This window comes from Nanorana parkeri, unplaced genomic scaffold (genome assembly GCF_000935625.1).
Source record: "Nanorana parkeri isolate BGI_ZX_2015 unplaced genomic scaffold, ASM93562v1 scaffold2382, whole genome shotgun sequence".
In the NCBI taxonomy this organism is placed as follows: Eukaryota; Metazoa; Chordata; class Amphibia; order Anura; family Dicroglossidae; genus Nanorana; species Nanorana parkeri.
The window spans coordinates 141,947-157,896 of NW_017308650.1; the positions used below are offsets into that span (position 1 = coordinate 141,947).

At 49.5% G+C, this 15,950-nt stretch overlaps 1 protein-coding gene across 4 annotated transcripts; it reads right to left on the minus strand.

Annotated features, from left to right (window-relative positions):
* Positions 1-3,548: 3,548 nt before the first annotated feature.
* Positions 3,549-15,473, minus strand: LOC108801556 (signal peptidase complex catalytic subunit SEC11C-like). 4 transcript variants are annotated; one of them, XM_018573446.1, is made up of 7 exons: positions 15,419-15,473; positions 13,707-13,816; positions 10,852-11,001; positions 7,953-7,962; positions 6,528-6,637; positions 4,640-4,697; positions 3,549-3,608 (listed from the first exon to the last, which is right to left on the minus strand). In XM_018573446.1, exons 1-7 carry the CDS (start codon positions 15,458-15,460, stop codon positions 3,555-3,557), a joined length of 534 nt encoding a protein of 177 aa, XP_018428948.1. In that variant the 5' UTR covers positions 15,461-15,473; the 3' UTR covers positions 3,549-3,554. The 4 variants fall into 4 exon arrangements, with proteins under 4 accessions (XP_018428948.1, XP_018428947.1, XP_018428950.1 ...); XM_018573445.1 differs by lacking the exon at positions 7,953-7,962 and having other exon boundaries at positions 6,528-6,659; XM_018573448.1 differs by lacking the exons at positions 7,953-7,962; positions 10,852-11,001 and having other exon boundaries at positions 6,528-6,659.
* Positions 15,474-15,950: the final 477 nt, after the last annotated feature.

Consider the following 15,950-nt stretch of genomic DNA (forward strand, 5'->3'; position numbering starts at 1 on the left):
CCCGGCACAGCCATGGACAGCCCCATGGGCAGAACTACCGGCAGTGCAGACGGAGTGACCGCCCCTGTGTCCAAAGCTGGGGGATCCTGATGCCTACTGACAGGGGAGGACCAGGACTACCGTATCGGTAATTGGCATCGGCAAGTACCTGCGGGAAAGGACTTGTACTTGATCTTAAAAAAGTGGCATCGGGACATCCCTACGTGCCTGACATTTGATGTTGGAACATAAACCAAGTAACAAACTGGTATCAGCAGACAGCTGCACCAGAATGCATGCCACCACACTCTCCCCAACTGCAACACAAGCAGGTAGGACATTTGGGCACTCAGTATGTACGGAGGCCCGACCAATCAGCACATGCAGACCGTAGTCATATACATGGGCCCCAATACATACACCAACCTATACGTTTGCATCCATATGTCACTAGCATTGTTAAATTTAAATATTTTAGATTACTGTTTCGTGTGTGTAGTTCTTTACAGTTACTCTATGCATTTTGTGTCAGAAATGTTTATAATAAAGAAATGACCTTGAAATATTCTTCTTGTAAGACGTTGATGATTTCAGCACATGTCTCTGGTATGATACGGCCGAGTGCCTGTGCTGATATCCCTGTTGAAAATGTCAAATCTTCCAGGTTGCGACCAGTTGCCAGCAATCGGAGGGTGGCTCTCAGGCGTTGGTCGGGGGGTATGGCTTGGCGCAGCACGGTGTCATCCTTACGGATTAGGGGGGTGACCAGAGTCAGCAGTGTTCTGTATGCTTCCTCCGGCATCCTGAGGTAGTTTCGATAGTCCTCCGGGTTGTTCTCCCTCAACTCATTCAGGAGACAAACGTGGGAGTACATGTCACGCTTCCGCAGCCAATCCTTGGACCATAGGCGTCTTCGAGTGGACTTGCGTTGGCGCTTCAATCTTATAGCAGCGACACCTACCAAAATGGCAGACAATGCAGAAGAATCCAGATCCATCATTTGCTTGTATCAAACAACTGTGGGGACGAACGCAGTGTGTTCCTAGGGTTTTAAACACGAAACGTGAACGACAACGCCCACTTTGACGCGGCGTCAGCTCATTTCCGTCGTTCGAATAATATGGTGCGCAGTTCTAGAACACCCGCACGTTAGTTGTACGATAGCTAGTCGAAACAAGGTGGGATACTCGTTCGACGGTCGTACGGTCTATTAGGTGCCGCCCGAATATTTTCGTACGATAATCGTAAGGTGTATGGGCACCTTTAGAGCTCCGGGTGGGATGAAATCTCCAGTCCTGGGGCCAGGTGCTACCAATGACCAGTATAGCTGATCAGGTGGCTGAGAGCGGCCTTATTATGAAGCCAGCCCAGTGCTCAGGGGAGAGTTGGAGGTGCGCAGGAGGCACATGGCCACAGGCAGACTCTGCTGCGTGCATGAGCACAAGTGACACGGCCAGGAAGGCTGGGAGAGGTCAAGAGGCTTGGGGACCCTGAGATACCTGCTAAAGTAAGGGTGCCCATTAGGTAGATGGTGATCTAGCTCTCAAAGCTGATGCTGGTAGATCAGGAAGGGGGGTGAATGGCGGCCCCTTTATTCCATGTTGGTATATTTATTTAGATGTGCACACATGATTACCTATTAGCCTGAGACTGCTGAGCCCAGCTCCCTGACACCTTTCTGGTGGATACTGGGGGTTGTAGTGCTATGTATTACATCAAAGAATATTTGTCTATACAGCCTGTTACACTACACTGTTTGCAAAATACAGCAAGGTGAGCCAGGGGAGAGACAGCCAGGAGAGAGCGCGAGGAGAGACAGCCAGGAGAGAGCGAGCGGGGAGAGACAGCCAGGGGAGAGAGAGAGACAGCTAGGAGGATGAGCAAGGACAGACAGCCAGGGGAGAGAGCGGGGAGAGACAGCCAGGAGAGAGAGAAGGGAGAGACAGCCAGGAGAGAGAGAAGGGAGAGACAGCCAAGAGGATGAGCAAGGAGAGACAGCCAGGAGAGAGAGCAAGGAGAGACAGCCAGGAGAGGGAGCGGGGAGAGACAGCCAGGAGAGAGAGCGGGGAGAGACAGCCAGGAGAGAGAGCAGGGAGAGACAGCCAGACGAGAGAGCCAGGAAAGAGAGAGCAAGGAGAGACAGCCAGGAGAGAGAGCGGGGAGAGAGAGGAGAGACAGCCAGGGGAGAGAGGAGAGACAGCCAGGAGAGAGAGGAGAGACAGCCAGGAGAGAGAGCGGGGAGAGAGGAGAGACAGCCAGGAGAGAGAGCAAGGAGAGACAGCCAGGCGAGAGAGCGAGGAGAGACAGCCAGGAGAGAGAGCGAAGAGAGACAGCCAGAAGAGAGAGAGGAGAGACAGCCAGGAGGATGAGCAAGGAGAGACAGCCAGGAGAGAGAGCGGGGAGAGACAGCCAGGCGAGAGAGCCAGGAGAGACAGCCAGGCGAGAGAGCAAGGAGAGACAGCCAGGATGGAGAGCGTGGAGAGAGAGGAGAGACAGCCAGAAGGATGAGCAAGGATAACAGCCAGGACAGAGAGAGAGAGGGAGGTTTTCTTTCCGTTGGTAGATCTCATGTAGCTCGTCATTTGAAAAGTAGATCTTAACACAAACAATTGTGGGCACCCCTGTGCTAGAGAGACAAAGAAGAGAGAGAGGAGAGACAGCCAGGAGGATGAGCAAGGAGAGACAGCCAGGAGAGAGAGAGACAGCCAGGAGATAGAGAGACAGCTAGGAGGATGAGCAAGGACACAAACAATTGTGGGCACCCCTGTGCTAGAGAGACAGAGAGGGACAGTGACCCATGAGGGGTGAATACTGAACCGCTTGGAGCTGAGGAAAGCTGCTGAGCGGTGCTGAGGACTCACAGAGAAATACGGTAAAGTCCTGGCACTATCACACGGGGAGTGTATGGGACACACAGATGTCGGTGAGACCAAAACATGATGTCTTGATGAGACTCCTGAATGAACTGTTCTTAATTTATGCGGAATAAAGACCGTCCTTTTATGTTAACATCGGCTTCAGGAGCGGTCTCTTAGGCCCCATTCACACTGCGCGATTCGCAAATCGCTCGTTTGTCGCGCGATTTGCATTTTGTGCGATATCGCGCAAATGCTTGCATTGATACGCGGCAAAATCCGCTCCAAGCGACGCACGACCCGCGACAGCAGGACCCTTTGCCCCATTGCCAAGCATTGGAGAGCGATATCGCACGGTAAATAGCCGCGATATCGCGGGAATTACCGCACGATAAATCGCTCAGTGTGAACGGGGCCTTAGCGCTCACCATTGTGCTATATTCCCCAAACTATCGCACTGTATACCTAAAAAACTGTAACACAACTATAGCCCCCCCCCCTCATCTTTCAGTGATGTAAACGCTTCCTCAGACACGATGAAGTAAATCAGAAAGCGTTTCGGTGTTTCAGCGTTTTATTGGATCGCATTATTAGAAAAAGCGTGGCGTCATAAAATCTGACACGACTCTGTGTACAAAAAAACGAAATCCTCCCCCAAACAGTCAAATAAATAGCAGTAGGAATGATGTCAGACGTTTGAGCCAATGTCGACCGCGAGGATTAAGATTCACGTTTTACAAGTACAAAAGCTCCCATGATCGCCAAAACAGCGTACTGGAAACACAAATAAGAAATGTAAAAAAAAAATAAAAGCATATTATAGCCGAACTCCAAACACGTAGAAAAGACACAATAAAGGCAGCTGAATGTATTCCGAGGGGGTGACACCAAAATGACTGTGAGTCATTTTGGTGTCACACCTCCAATGGTGGCACCCGGGTGTGGGCCGCACCACCCTTGTGACGCCACTGTGTATTATATATCATGAAATGTAGTAAAGGAGAACTATGAGGCTGAGTAATTGTGCTGCTTCTCTTTTTACTGTCCAATCACAGGCTGGGGGAGGGACAAGACCCTGTAAGTGTTGGTGAAATGCAGCAGAGAACTATCAGTTCCCATCCCCCTTAGCTATGCTGTGTGGCAGAGCTGAGTAAGGGCCCAGTCACACTAGTTGCAGTGCGTTCCGACTCGATTCCGGCCAGAACGCACTGCCTTGCATTGCGGCCGGCACGCTTTTTTTTGCCGGGCAAGAGGGGGCGCGGCGGGCCATTCAAGTGGATGGAGCCATAGCCACGCCCTCCGCCCGCACAGGATCGCAAGGCACATTGTGCCTGCAGTCCGGTGCGATCAAAATGCTGCACCGGACTGCAGGCACAATGTGCCTTGAGATCCCGTGCGGGCGGAGGGCGTGGCTACGGCGCCATTCACTTGAATGGACCGCCGCGCCCCCTCTTGCCCCACTAAAAAGGGAGCCGGCCGCAATGTGAGGCCAGAACGCACTGCATCTAGTGTGAATGGGTCCCTTAATATCAGGATTGAATGGAGGGAAATACAAATCATTTTGAAGTAAAACTACATGCATGACGCACACCCCATGCTGCCCCAGGATGGCCATGGTGACTGTCTTGATCAGCTTCATGGGGGGGTCCCTAGCTGAGGACCCCGTCATTAGCAATATACTATGACATAGGGCGCTATTTTGGCAAATAGGTAAAAATATTCCCAGAGGTTTTATTGTAGGTTCTGCTGTCATTAGGAAAATAAAAAAAAATCACATTAAAAAATATTTTGTTTTTTTGCTTTACCTTAAATTTGGGATAATCATTCATCACTATAGTTACCATTCCGACATACGGCAAAAACCTGGGGGGAGAAAAGGATAACAATAACCATCAGATTTTTTTTATTTCTTTTTTTGGAAGTGTTAAGTTGAGCCCCTCCCAATACCTGTCTCCCCAACAGACTAGGGGAAAGATAGGCTGATAGAAGAAAATTGTGCCCCCCAACAGACGTGTTAGGTCACCCGATGCCACACACGCACGGCGTCATGTGACGTCATGCGCCCCACCTCCAGGATGGCGGCACCAAATAATGCAAACAAAAATAATGTTTTATCATTTAATTTAGGGGAAACAGTTTTTAGTTTTTTTTTTTAAATGTCGGTAATTTCTCCTTAAAAGGAGAACTATGGGGTCAGGGCTTTTCCCCATAGTTCTCCTTAGGGTCACGGGAGGACGCAAACTAGCGTCCTCCCGTCACCCTAAGCTCAGTATATAGGGAGCTGCAGCTCGCGAGACGCCGCAGCCGGAGCGGATCCCCACAATTATGTCTGGATCCGCCCAGCTGCGTGAGTGACAGCTGGCTCTGCCTATCTAGAGGCAGAGCCAGCTGTGCCCGCCCCCTCCCCCGTCCGTTCCGCCAGTCAGCGCTGGCAGATCGGAGCGGGGAGAGGGGAATCCAGCAGAGAGCCGTGACAGGATCGAGAGGTGAGCGAACGCCGGCATGTGTTCGCTCACCTCCCGATCTACTGAGCCGACCTGTGACAGTCTCATTGTCACAGGTCGGCTAGAACTATGAGGAGTGAAAAGCACCCCCCCCTCCCCTCATATTTCTCCTTTAATATAGTGATTAAATACCACCAAAAGAAAGCTCTATCTGTCCCCAAAAAAATGGTATAAAATGTATTTCAGTACAGCGCTGCATGACGGAATAAATGTCAGTCAAAGTACCGCAGCGCTGAATACTGAAACAATGGCCTGGACAGGAAGGGGGTGTAACACCGCGGGCTTCACGTGGTTAAGTATTCACTGGTTTTTTTTTTTTCACCCAGCAGCTGAGCTCTTGCCTACTTTTAACAAGTTTTCCATAAAAGCCTTTGCTGCTTTGCTGAAGAAAAAAAAAAAACCTGCATACGGAGCTCAGTAGCTCAAGCTTCAATCTGCATACACAAGTGAATAAGTCAGAGCAGTGTCTCCATCTCCTAACTCCCTCTTGTTGAGTATACACTAGGGATGCACAGATACTAGTATAGATATCGGTGCCGATACCGAATATTTGGGTGAGTACTCGTACTCAGCCCAAATGCTCCGATGCCTAGCACGAGTACTTCCTGTATCAGAAAGCAGGGCGTCGCGTCATTACACGCTGCCCGGTTTCCTTATTGGCCGGGAAGCCGGCTCCATGCTCTCTCGTCACTTGTGATGAGACAGCATAGAGCCGACTTCCAGGCCAATCAGGAAGCCGGGCAGCGCGTAATGACACAGCGCCCGACATTCTGATTGGCCGGGAAGCTGGCTTCATGCTCCCTCGTCATCTCATGCTCGAGGGAGCATAGAGCTGGCCTCCCGGCCAATCAGAAAGCAGGGCGTCACGTCATTACACGGCGCCCGGCTTCCTAAATGGCCGGCCAGACGGCTAAGGCTGGGTACCGGAGGAAAGCCGCGTTCTGGCTGGAGAGGCCCCCGGGGGGTGACAGGCTGGACATACCAAGGTAAGAGGGAACTTTCGGGAAGCCGGGCGGTGAGTCAAGCTCATTGTCACAGGTCGGCTCAGATTATGAGGCTGAGTGAAAATTACTCGCCTCATAGTTCTCCTTTAACTCAAGGCCCCCAGAGCTCCAAGGAAAACATGGAACCAATTAGCCATCATACTAATGAGCACCACCTCCAACCGAAAGAGAAAACCACAACTCACCCTCTCGCCCTGCCTACTACGTCCTTCTTTTCCAGCCAGTTCTGGCCTTCTTTATATAGACCTCGGTCATCAACTTCATTGTTGTCACCTTTGGTCAGGAACTTAATATTCTCTTTTAAATGTGAAAACATTCTACATTTGGATCCAGACCCTCCCACCTCCATTTTACACAGAAATACATGATGGGTTGTCATTGCCACTTTGGTTCTAATGGATCAACCTCCAAAATCATCACTTCCCTACCTAGAGTCAAAAGACTTGAACAAACACACACGATGGGAGTTCACACATTACCAACTATGTGCCTGTTTCTTGGCATGTAGTGAAGCCAAGGATAAGGATGACTGCCTCAGAATTTGGTTCATCCATAAATTCAGCAATGGCAGCTCTTGTACGTCTTTCTCTCAGGTTTATATTAAACTAAAACCAAAACCTTTTATTTTTGGATAGAGTAAAGTAGGGTTATACCCAGACCCGTCAGCTTTTTTTTTTGTCTTGTGTCCCATTGGGGAGATTTTCCTTCACTTCTTGCCGAGAGCCACAACAGAACGTGGGAAGAAATCTCACCAATGAGACGGAAATCCCTGGTGGTCAGCAGGGTCAACAAAACACTTTATGCTTAAAGGAGAACTATGGGGTCGGTTCATTTCCCCATAGTTCTCCTAAGGGTCAGGGGAAGACACAAACTAGCGTCCTCCCGTCACCCTAAGCTCAGTATATAGGGAGCTACCGCTCGCGGTATACTGAGACGCCGGAACAGATCCCAACAATTATGTCTGATCCGCCCAGCTGCGTGACTGACAGCTGGCTCTGAGGCAGAGCCAGCTGTACCCGCCACATTCCCCGTCCGTTCCGCCAGTCAGCGCTGGAGGATTGGATAGGGGAGGGGAGGGGGGAGGAAACCAGTCCCTCCCCTGTCACGGCTCTCTGCAGTGACAGGATCGAGAGGTGAGCGAACGCCGGTATGTGTTCGCTCACCTCCCGATCTACTGAGCCGACCTGTGACAGTCTCATTGTCACAGGTTGGCTCGAACTATGAGGTGAGTGAAAAGCACCCACCTCATTGTACTCCATAGTTCTCACTGCAGCTAAGCAAAAAAAAAAGTGAGCTCGCAAATCCTCATATAAACTCCAAAACTGACCCTTGGAGTCCCTGAGCCTCAAGGTCGGGTGTACCCAATAACGACGGGGGATGCACCAATACCGGTATTTTGGTACCGAGTACGAGTACGGATCATTTTTATCCGGTACTCGCCGATACCAATTACCGAGTAACGGAAGTCCCATTCAGGAAGCCAGGTGGCGTGTATGCTCCCTCATCATGAGATGACGAGGGAGCATGAAGCCAGCTTCTCGGCCAATCAGAAAGCAGGGTGCCGCGTCATTACACGGCATCTGGCTTCCTGATTGGCCCGGGAAGTCGGCTCCATGCTCTCTCGTCACTTGTGACGAGAGAGCATGGAGCCGCTTCCTGGCCAATCGGGAAACCGGGGAGCGTGTAATGACGCGCTACCCGGCTTCCTGATACCGGAAGTACTCGTGCTAGGCATCGGAGCATTTAGGCGAGTACTCGCCCAAATACTCGGAATGGGCACCGATATCGATACTAGTATCGGTATCGGTGCATCCCTACTAAATATCTTTATTCAGGAAGCTCTCTATGTCGCCAGGAAACTGATAGTCAGATTGTGGATACAGGTGCTACCCCCCCACCCCAACTATTGCTCACTGGAAGCAAATGCTGAATGTTGCTCTCCTATGGGATAGATGGACTGCAAGGTCACCCCACCTGTGATCCTGGATATAGAAAACTACACTGGTGATTAGGTATAAGGACGCAATTCTCTTCTATGTTTCCTCCTTTCTTTTACCTTTTTCCTTCTCCCAGCCCTTCTTCTGTGTCATTTCTTTTTCTGTCCGCCTCTATTGTTCCCGTTCTTTTGTTCTTTCTGCAATTAAGATTGTGTTAATTGTGCTTTGATGGTTACGTTTTTACATGTCGGATCGTTGGTTAGTGCAATACAGAAAACGTCATACTCTGGTAGAGTTATTCCGATGCGCTGCTTGTCTCTTTTTGCACATGCTCATTGAATGCGCACCTGGTTCTCACGTTTCTTTTTTCTCGTTCAATCAAGTATTTTGACATTTAAAAAAACCACCCTGCCAAATCATCCCTTCTCACGAAGACCCACGAAAGATTATCCAGTATCCTAACAGATACTCACGCCAAATTTTTGAAGGTCTGGGAGCCTTGGGTGTGACACCAACACCCTGAACTAGATGTGGAAACCCTTAGACATCTATAGGAGTATTCCCGTGAGGCGTGGTAGGTGCCCCCTATGGAGACAGGCAGCGGATCCACTGAACCGACCAATAATTTACCACACCGATGGATCTACTGCCCACTTCACTCTTCCCCCTCCTACTCCTCCCTCTCAAAAATGTCTTCCTCTATTTACTCTTTGCTTACCATAGACAGCCACATAGCACTTGTAACCAATTTGTACTTTTTTTTAGGGCTGTGGAAATGAAAGATTAAATTTCTCGATTGATCGTTAAACTTTTGGGATTAGTGTGATCCTAGTTCATTTTATTACGTCATTGCTGTGCTGTATGTGTATAGGCCAATGTAGTTGGATCTGTATGTGCGTTATAATTAATCGAAATTTATCGATTAAAATTTGTTTTCGATTAATCGAACACGAAAATTTTAATCATTACCAGCCCTACTTTTTTTTACTCATTTTAGTATTTGAAAACCATCTGTACTGAACCCTATGTGCACTCTCTAATCTATTTATGGAAATGTAATAAAAAACTTTGGTACAAAAAAAAAGCTAGCTCCTTTTGCGCCCGAGGCAAGAACAGAAAATTGTGCCCCCCAACAGATATTTGCGGTATGCGACGTCATGCGCCCCGCCTCCAGGATGGTGGTGCGCATGCGCAGAATGCGCTGGTGGCCAAATCAAAAATAGCATAAAAATGTGTTTAGTTTGACGAAACCAATGAAAACATTTTTAGTTTCCGTTCATTTCATCCGATACACATTTTTCATCTTTGTCTAGGTCTAGTAATGTGTGTGTGTGGTGTTTTTGTTTTGTTTTCATTTATTTGTTATTATAATTTTTATTTTTACTGTTGGGGGGGCTTCGGGGAAATATTGGGGGTCTAAACAGACCCCTGACATTTCCCTTTTGAAATAGAATAAGAGATTGAGGACACAAAGTCCTCTGCCCATACAGGTGGGGGAGAGCAGCGGAGATCCAAGGAGAAGCTGGAGCCTGTGCCGCTCATCTTCTCCCTGCCGAGCCGGGTCTGTGTTGGCCGCCTGGCGCCCCTGTTGCCAATGGTGCCCCGTGCTCGCCATGGCAACAGGGCCCTGGTTGCGCCCCCCTCTCAGCTGCGCCTGAGGCGAGTGCCTCATTCGCACCATGGTAGCTACAGCCCTGCCGCCACAATGTAAAATTAATAGAGTAAAAGCTTCCCACAGGTAACGGGACTCGGGAACAGAGGCAGGTAACGGGACTCGGGAACAGAGGCAGGTAACGGGACTTGGGAACAGAGGCAGGTAACGGGACTCAAGACTGGGGACTCAGTAGGGTTGCCACCTGTCCAGGATTCACCCGGACAGTCCGGGTTTTGAATGCTGTGTCCGGGTTTCATGGCAGCTGAATCACAGGCATAAGAAGTCAGGCAGACAGGGGCAACCACAATTAAGATAGGGGCTACTGGCCCCCCACTGAAAATAGTCTCGACTGTGATATTTACATAGGAATGGGTGGCACTATTTACATATGGATAAGCCACAACTCATTGTCCCCCCGAAAATTCCATGCGTCGCTAGAGTGTTCGGGTTTCGATGGAAGAAAAGGTGGCAACCCTAGGACTCAGGATTAACAGGAAACAATAACAGGTTACTGGGCCATCGTCCTGACTGCAGGGAGGGTTTAAATACCCTCCCAGGAAGCACCAGGTGATGGCTAAGTTCAGGCAGCTGGGAGACACCCGCAGGTGAGCACTGGAGCTGCAGGTTCCAGCACCACCCAGTGGTGGTCTGGTACCTAACAGTTCCCGGCTGCCTGGAGACACCTGCAGGTGAGCACAGGAACTGCAGGATCTGGCTCCGGCGCCACCTGGAGGCGCTCTGGATCCTGACAGCCAAGCATGCATTTTTATGGACTGTGCAAAGCACTAGCTTTATCTCTGGAAATGGCAATTATTTTATAGACATCCTAACAACTAGGGAGTCTTCAGTACTACAAACAGTGTCTTGGCACGGAGGGCTTGCTGCAGTGACTAATAATGAAATCCGAAAATACATTACTTTTCATGAACTTTGATGACTCTGTGAACTATAGGGATATCCCTTCCATCTACTTTAAAGACCACAATTTCTCCGCCACGGATGGGGTCTTCCTGGAAGTTGGTTAGGAAAAGCAAGTCTCCCCGGTGAAACGCTGGTTCCATACTGCCACTGCAAGAGAAGAAGGTAGGTGTCACTGAGCTGCCTATGAGCTCCGGTTGTGTATATTTGCCTAAGAGCAGATTTATAAGTCGTAACATCAAGATCATAAAATGGGATTATAGTCCTCATATGTGGAAGAGGAGACAAGTCACAAACAGATCTATACAAATGTTTAAAGGGAACAAAGTATTAGTCTGGCTGAAGTACTGTAGTGTTAGTTCAATAAGTGTTTATTGAGAGTTGTCACAAACAGAGATACATAGACAAAGCATATCAGCCCAAGTGTCAGGAATCGGATCTGAACCCTGTAGCTGGCGGTGGTTCTACCTGCTGAGACACCTTGGAACCTTGGATAGCTCCTTGCCTGATCTCCTTTGTAATCCTCAATTATACCTAATCTCTGCTGAACTCCTTGCTCCTCCCTTGAACTTCCTTTTTAAGCCACGCCTCTGCACTTCCTGGTTGCCAGATTATTGTGCTCCTGCCGATATCTTGCTTCCTTGATCCTCCCTTGAACTTCCTATTTAAGCCAAGCCTCTGCACTTCCTGGTTGCCAGATTATTGTGCTCCTGACGATATCTTGCTTCCTTGCGCCGCCCTTGAACTTCCTATTTAAGCCACGCCTCTGCACTTCCTGTTTGCCAGAGTATCGTGCTCCTGCCGATATCTTGCTTCCTTGCTCCTCCTGTGATACAATCCTCTCATACTGCTACCCGTGCACCGACCTTTGGATGCTGATTCACCGACTACTCTCATCGTCTCCTGCTTCATACCTGATACCTTTGGCTGCTGACCTCGGCTTGTTCGCTGACTACGCTTCTGCCTGCTTCTCCACTACTACTGTCTGCTTGTGTACCGAACCCGGCCTGTTATACCACGAATTTGCCTGCTGCTTCAGCTACTGGACTCCAAGCCTGATCCCAGATCGTGACACAAAGAGGGCAACTACCATTGAACAGCACAAATATGCATGAAAAGTACAAGACTCGTCGTGTGATAGTAGTACATCCAGATGTAGGAACCCTGGCGTCTATGCCGTTGGTTCTGTAAGTGCACAAGGAAATGGTTCCGATTTCAGGAGCACTGCATTAATTCCACCTCCTAGATGGAAGCGGTCATAATAAACAACAGCCAGGGAAGGGTAGATTAGCCTATACCAACCATCCCATCATACTGAAATACCGGTAGCCATACAATAATGCCAATATGTGCCATTGAAAACAGAACGTCCTATGTAAGAGGAAGGCATAAGCACCAAGTAGGGACATAGAGACTAAACCCCCATGCACACTAAGCGACATACCTTTTGCCGCGGATCCGCGCGACTCTTCGGGGCGACGATAGAGCGACCTTCACCGTTGGGCTCCATTTAAAAAAAATAGAAAAATTGTGCAAAATCCGCCGAAAAAAAGGGTCCTGCTGGAGCGACATGGAGTTAAGACAGCTGGCCGGCGACTTCTCGCGGCAAAAATTCGCGATATATCGCTTAGTGTGAATGGGGCCTAAGAGAGACTTATAGATGAAGATGAACGGATGGTGGAGAAGGACAGAAGGAAAGAGGAGGACAAGGTAGGGTTGGGGGGAGGAAATGACACCTCACCGAGGAAGAGTCACTCCGTAAAGGAGCCCACAATGAGGGACCCAACCGTGTGAAGGAAGGCATAAGAACCAGGTAGAGACATATCCCACAATGAGGGACACAGATGCCCCCACCCCCACTCCCCCACATAACATTAGAGAAGTTAGGGGAGTATCTCAGCCGAAAACCTAGCAGAGGCCCGAAAGTCAAGCCACACGGACCATGAAGCACTGTAGTGTTAATTCCAAACTGTGGCCCACGTGGGTTGCACTTGGCAAGTCTTCAAATTTTAGAGGACCCCCATCACATAATAATATGACCAAAGCATTCACTCTCACAAAGGCTGACATTAAAGGAATCCCAAAACAACAGAATTACGAGGGCTCCGAGAGGTACCGAAAAAAAATTGAGTGACAAACCAAATGTTGTGAGATCATGAACAGTTTCTTGCATCATGAAACATCAACAAGGTCAAGCCAAAAGGTTGGGTTGTAAAGGGTTCCCTAGGAGAGACGCCGGCCACTCACATCGCTCTTGTCCCGCAGCGCTCGGCCGGCTGTCACTTCATTTTCTCCCCGCTGGGACACAGAGCAGCGCCCAGCCGGGAGAAAAGAAACCAGGGATGCGCCGCAGTATAGGCTAAAACATGGCTCTTTCGGCATTATGCCCAAAAGTGCAATTTTCGGCCGATATATCGGTGCATCCCTAATATTTAGTTGGTGTCACTTTACTTATTCATGCTTCTTTATGTTTGCTTTTGAGTGTTATGTTTAGTTGTGCTGTTTACAATGAATGGTATACGACTCATTGATCTTGTCTGGCGTGGTCACACTAATTTGGTCCTCCTGCGTGGGTACCTGCATGCGGTGTGAGGACACCAGCACACGGTCCCCTTCCACCGCGTACGAAAGAACTTAACACAACGCGCTTTTAAGCTCGACAGAATTTGTTTGTGTTTGGCGCAATTGATGCCGAAAGTACGCCTTTTAGCGCGGCGTGGATTTGTGCGCTCAGTCCAGAACATAAATAAGATGCCACACCATTTTTCAGGAGCAACGCCATGCGGTACGTCTACCGATCATCCAATAAGTGATTGACAGTAAAGTGAAATATGAGCAGCGGGTCTGTAGGTTACCTGAGTACGACAACTATGGGGCTCTCGCTGCCGGTGACTACAATAAGGCCTTTCCATATCATGAGAGCCGATGATACTATCATGGCAAAATTCAGCGCCTGATAGTACAGCTGTGGAGACACAAAAGAAGAGCAAAGATTAGTCACGTTTCATTCATTCAAACGGTCAATTCACAAGTAAAAGGTTCTGTTACCCCGCAGCAATAAAATAAGTGAATCCTTAAAAGGAGAACTATGGGGTCAGGGCTTTCCCCCATAGTTCTTAGGGTAACGGGAGGACACAAACTAGCGTCCTCCCGTCACCCAAAGCTCAGTATACCGCGAGCTACAGTATATGTATAGACATAGTATATCAGGGGTGTGGAAATTTTAGAAAAAACTACTTGTCCAAGGACTAAAGCGGGGGCCGAATCTACTTGTCCCTCATGACAATCTACTTGTCCTGATACAAAAAATGTTTTTTAACCAAAACCGTATTTATATTTTCTCATTGGTCAGTGCCGTCAGGTGACTGCGTTGACCAACGAGTGCTTGCAATTTGCGAGCGAAATTCAGAATACATGGAACAGGTACACCCGTACTGGTGGACGAGAAGGACCATTCGCCGAAAGGTAAGTATAGTGGGAGGGAGATTTGTGCGGGTAATTCCATTTTCCCAAATTACTTGGGAAAGTGAATTTACCGTTTAGGTTGGGTGCAGACCTGGGGATTCCCAGGATGTGCGGTGGCATACAGCTCGGCTTCGGGGTGATGTCGCTCGGCCCTCGGGGTCATGTCGATCGGCCTCGGGGTCATGTCGCTCGGCCCTCGGGGTCATGTCGCTCGGCCTCGGGGTCATGTCGCTCGGCCCTCTGGGTCATGTCGTTCGGCCTCGGGGTCATGTCGCTCGGCCCGCGGGGTCATGTCGCTCGGCCCTCGGGGTGATGGCGCTCGGCCTCGGGGTAATGGCGCTCGGCCCCGGGGTGATGGCGCTCGGCCCCGGGGTGATGACGCTCAGCCCCGGGGTGATGACGCTCAGCCCCGGGGTGATGGCGCTCGGCTTTGGGGTGATGGCGCTCGCGTTGTATGACATGTGACCGGTTGTGGTCCCGGAAGGTCTATGATGACACGGAGCTGCAGACAGCTGGTACAAGTCACCCAACCTGCAGAACGAGACATGTTCTCCGTCCTCTGTTACACATACATGTCATGGGGACACGTCATACATGCAATTATGTTTTAGGACATAAAGCAGATTATCGGCAGCTACGCACGCAGCAGGTGCCGGAGATTTCCCCTTTAATGGGATCCGTATCACAATGATAAGTCACAGAGGTGAATACACATGGTAATCATGAAGCAGCACATGGCAGATCACAAGACCAGTCTCCATGGATGCTCCATGCAATATGCTGCTAGTGTGCCCCCCTGAAATAGAATACAGGTGTATAATAATAATAATAAGTGACAAAGATCAATAAAATAATAATAAAGCCATCAGGCAGATAACTGGTGGAGTGAGTTTGGGGGCTACATGCACCATGTGCCTAGCGTGCCCCCCTGAAATAGAATCCCCATCTATAATAACAGCAGTAAATAAAGAGTCCGATAATACAATGGTAATAATACAGCATAAGGCAGACGACTGGAGGAGCGAGTCTGCTGCTCCATGCACTCTGCTGCCGAGGATAAAAGTTACTGACTATTAATGTGGGGCCCCTGGCAGTCACCCACCTGCCTCTTGTTCATCCTCAGCAGGTCCCCGAACACATCCATGTCTACGGTGCCGGCCCGGGAGATGGGCACATGGGCTGAGCTATCACAACACACAAGCTGACAGCAGGAGGAGGAGGAGAAGATACCCCCCCCCCCCCTGCTCCATGTGGTGCTCGCTCATAGGCCGCTCGCAAAGCATCTTGGGAGTTGCAGTCGGCGCTGTGGCTCTCCGCCGTCAGCTTGCTGTTTCACTGAGCCCAGCCCCCCGACTACAAATCCCATGATGCATTGCTGCAGCTGTCACTAGAGGCAGCTGGGGATACAGGATTTAACCCCTTCATGACTGAGCTTGTTTTTAGTTTCTGTTGGTAAATGACTGGACACACTTTTTACATGTTTGCTGCGTGATTCCTCCACGTCAGTCCTATACTTTCTTACTCAGCGCACCCGCACATATTATATATCGTTTTTATTAGAGGACAGATAGGACTATATCATATGAAAGTGGTCACCCAGCATACAATGTCACCGTCACCGAGTGTCACACTTA

Coding starts and splice junctions, on each gene's coding strand:
- LOC108801556 (XM_018573445.1), bottom strand. CDS start 15,460: ATGGATGTGTTCGGGGACCTGCTGAGGATGAACAAGAGGCAG. Junction 13,817..15,418: donor TGAGGATGAACAAGAGGCAG/GTGGGTGACTGC, acceptor GTGTCTCCACAG/CTGTACTATCAGGCGCTGAA. Junction 11,002..13,706: donor CCCATAGTTGTCGTACTCAG/GTAACCTACAGA, acceptor CTTCTCTTGCAG/TGGCAGTATGGAACCAGCGT.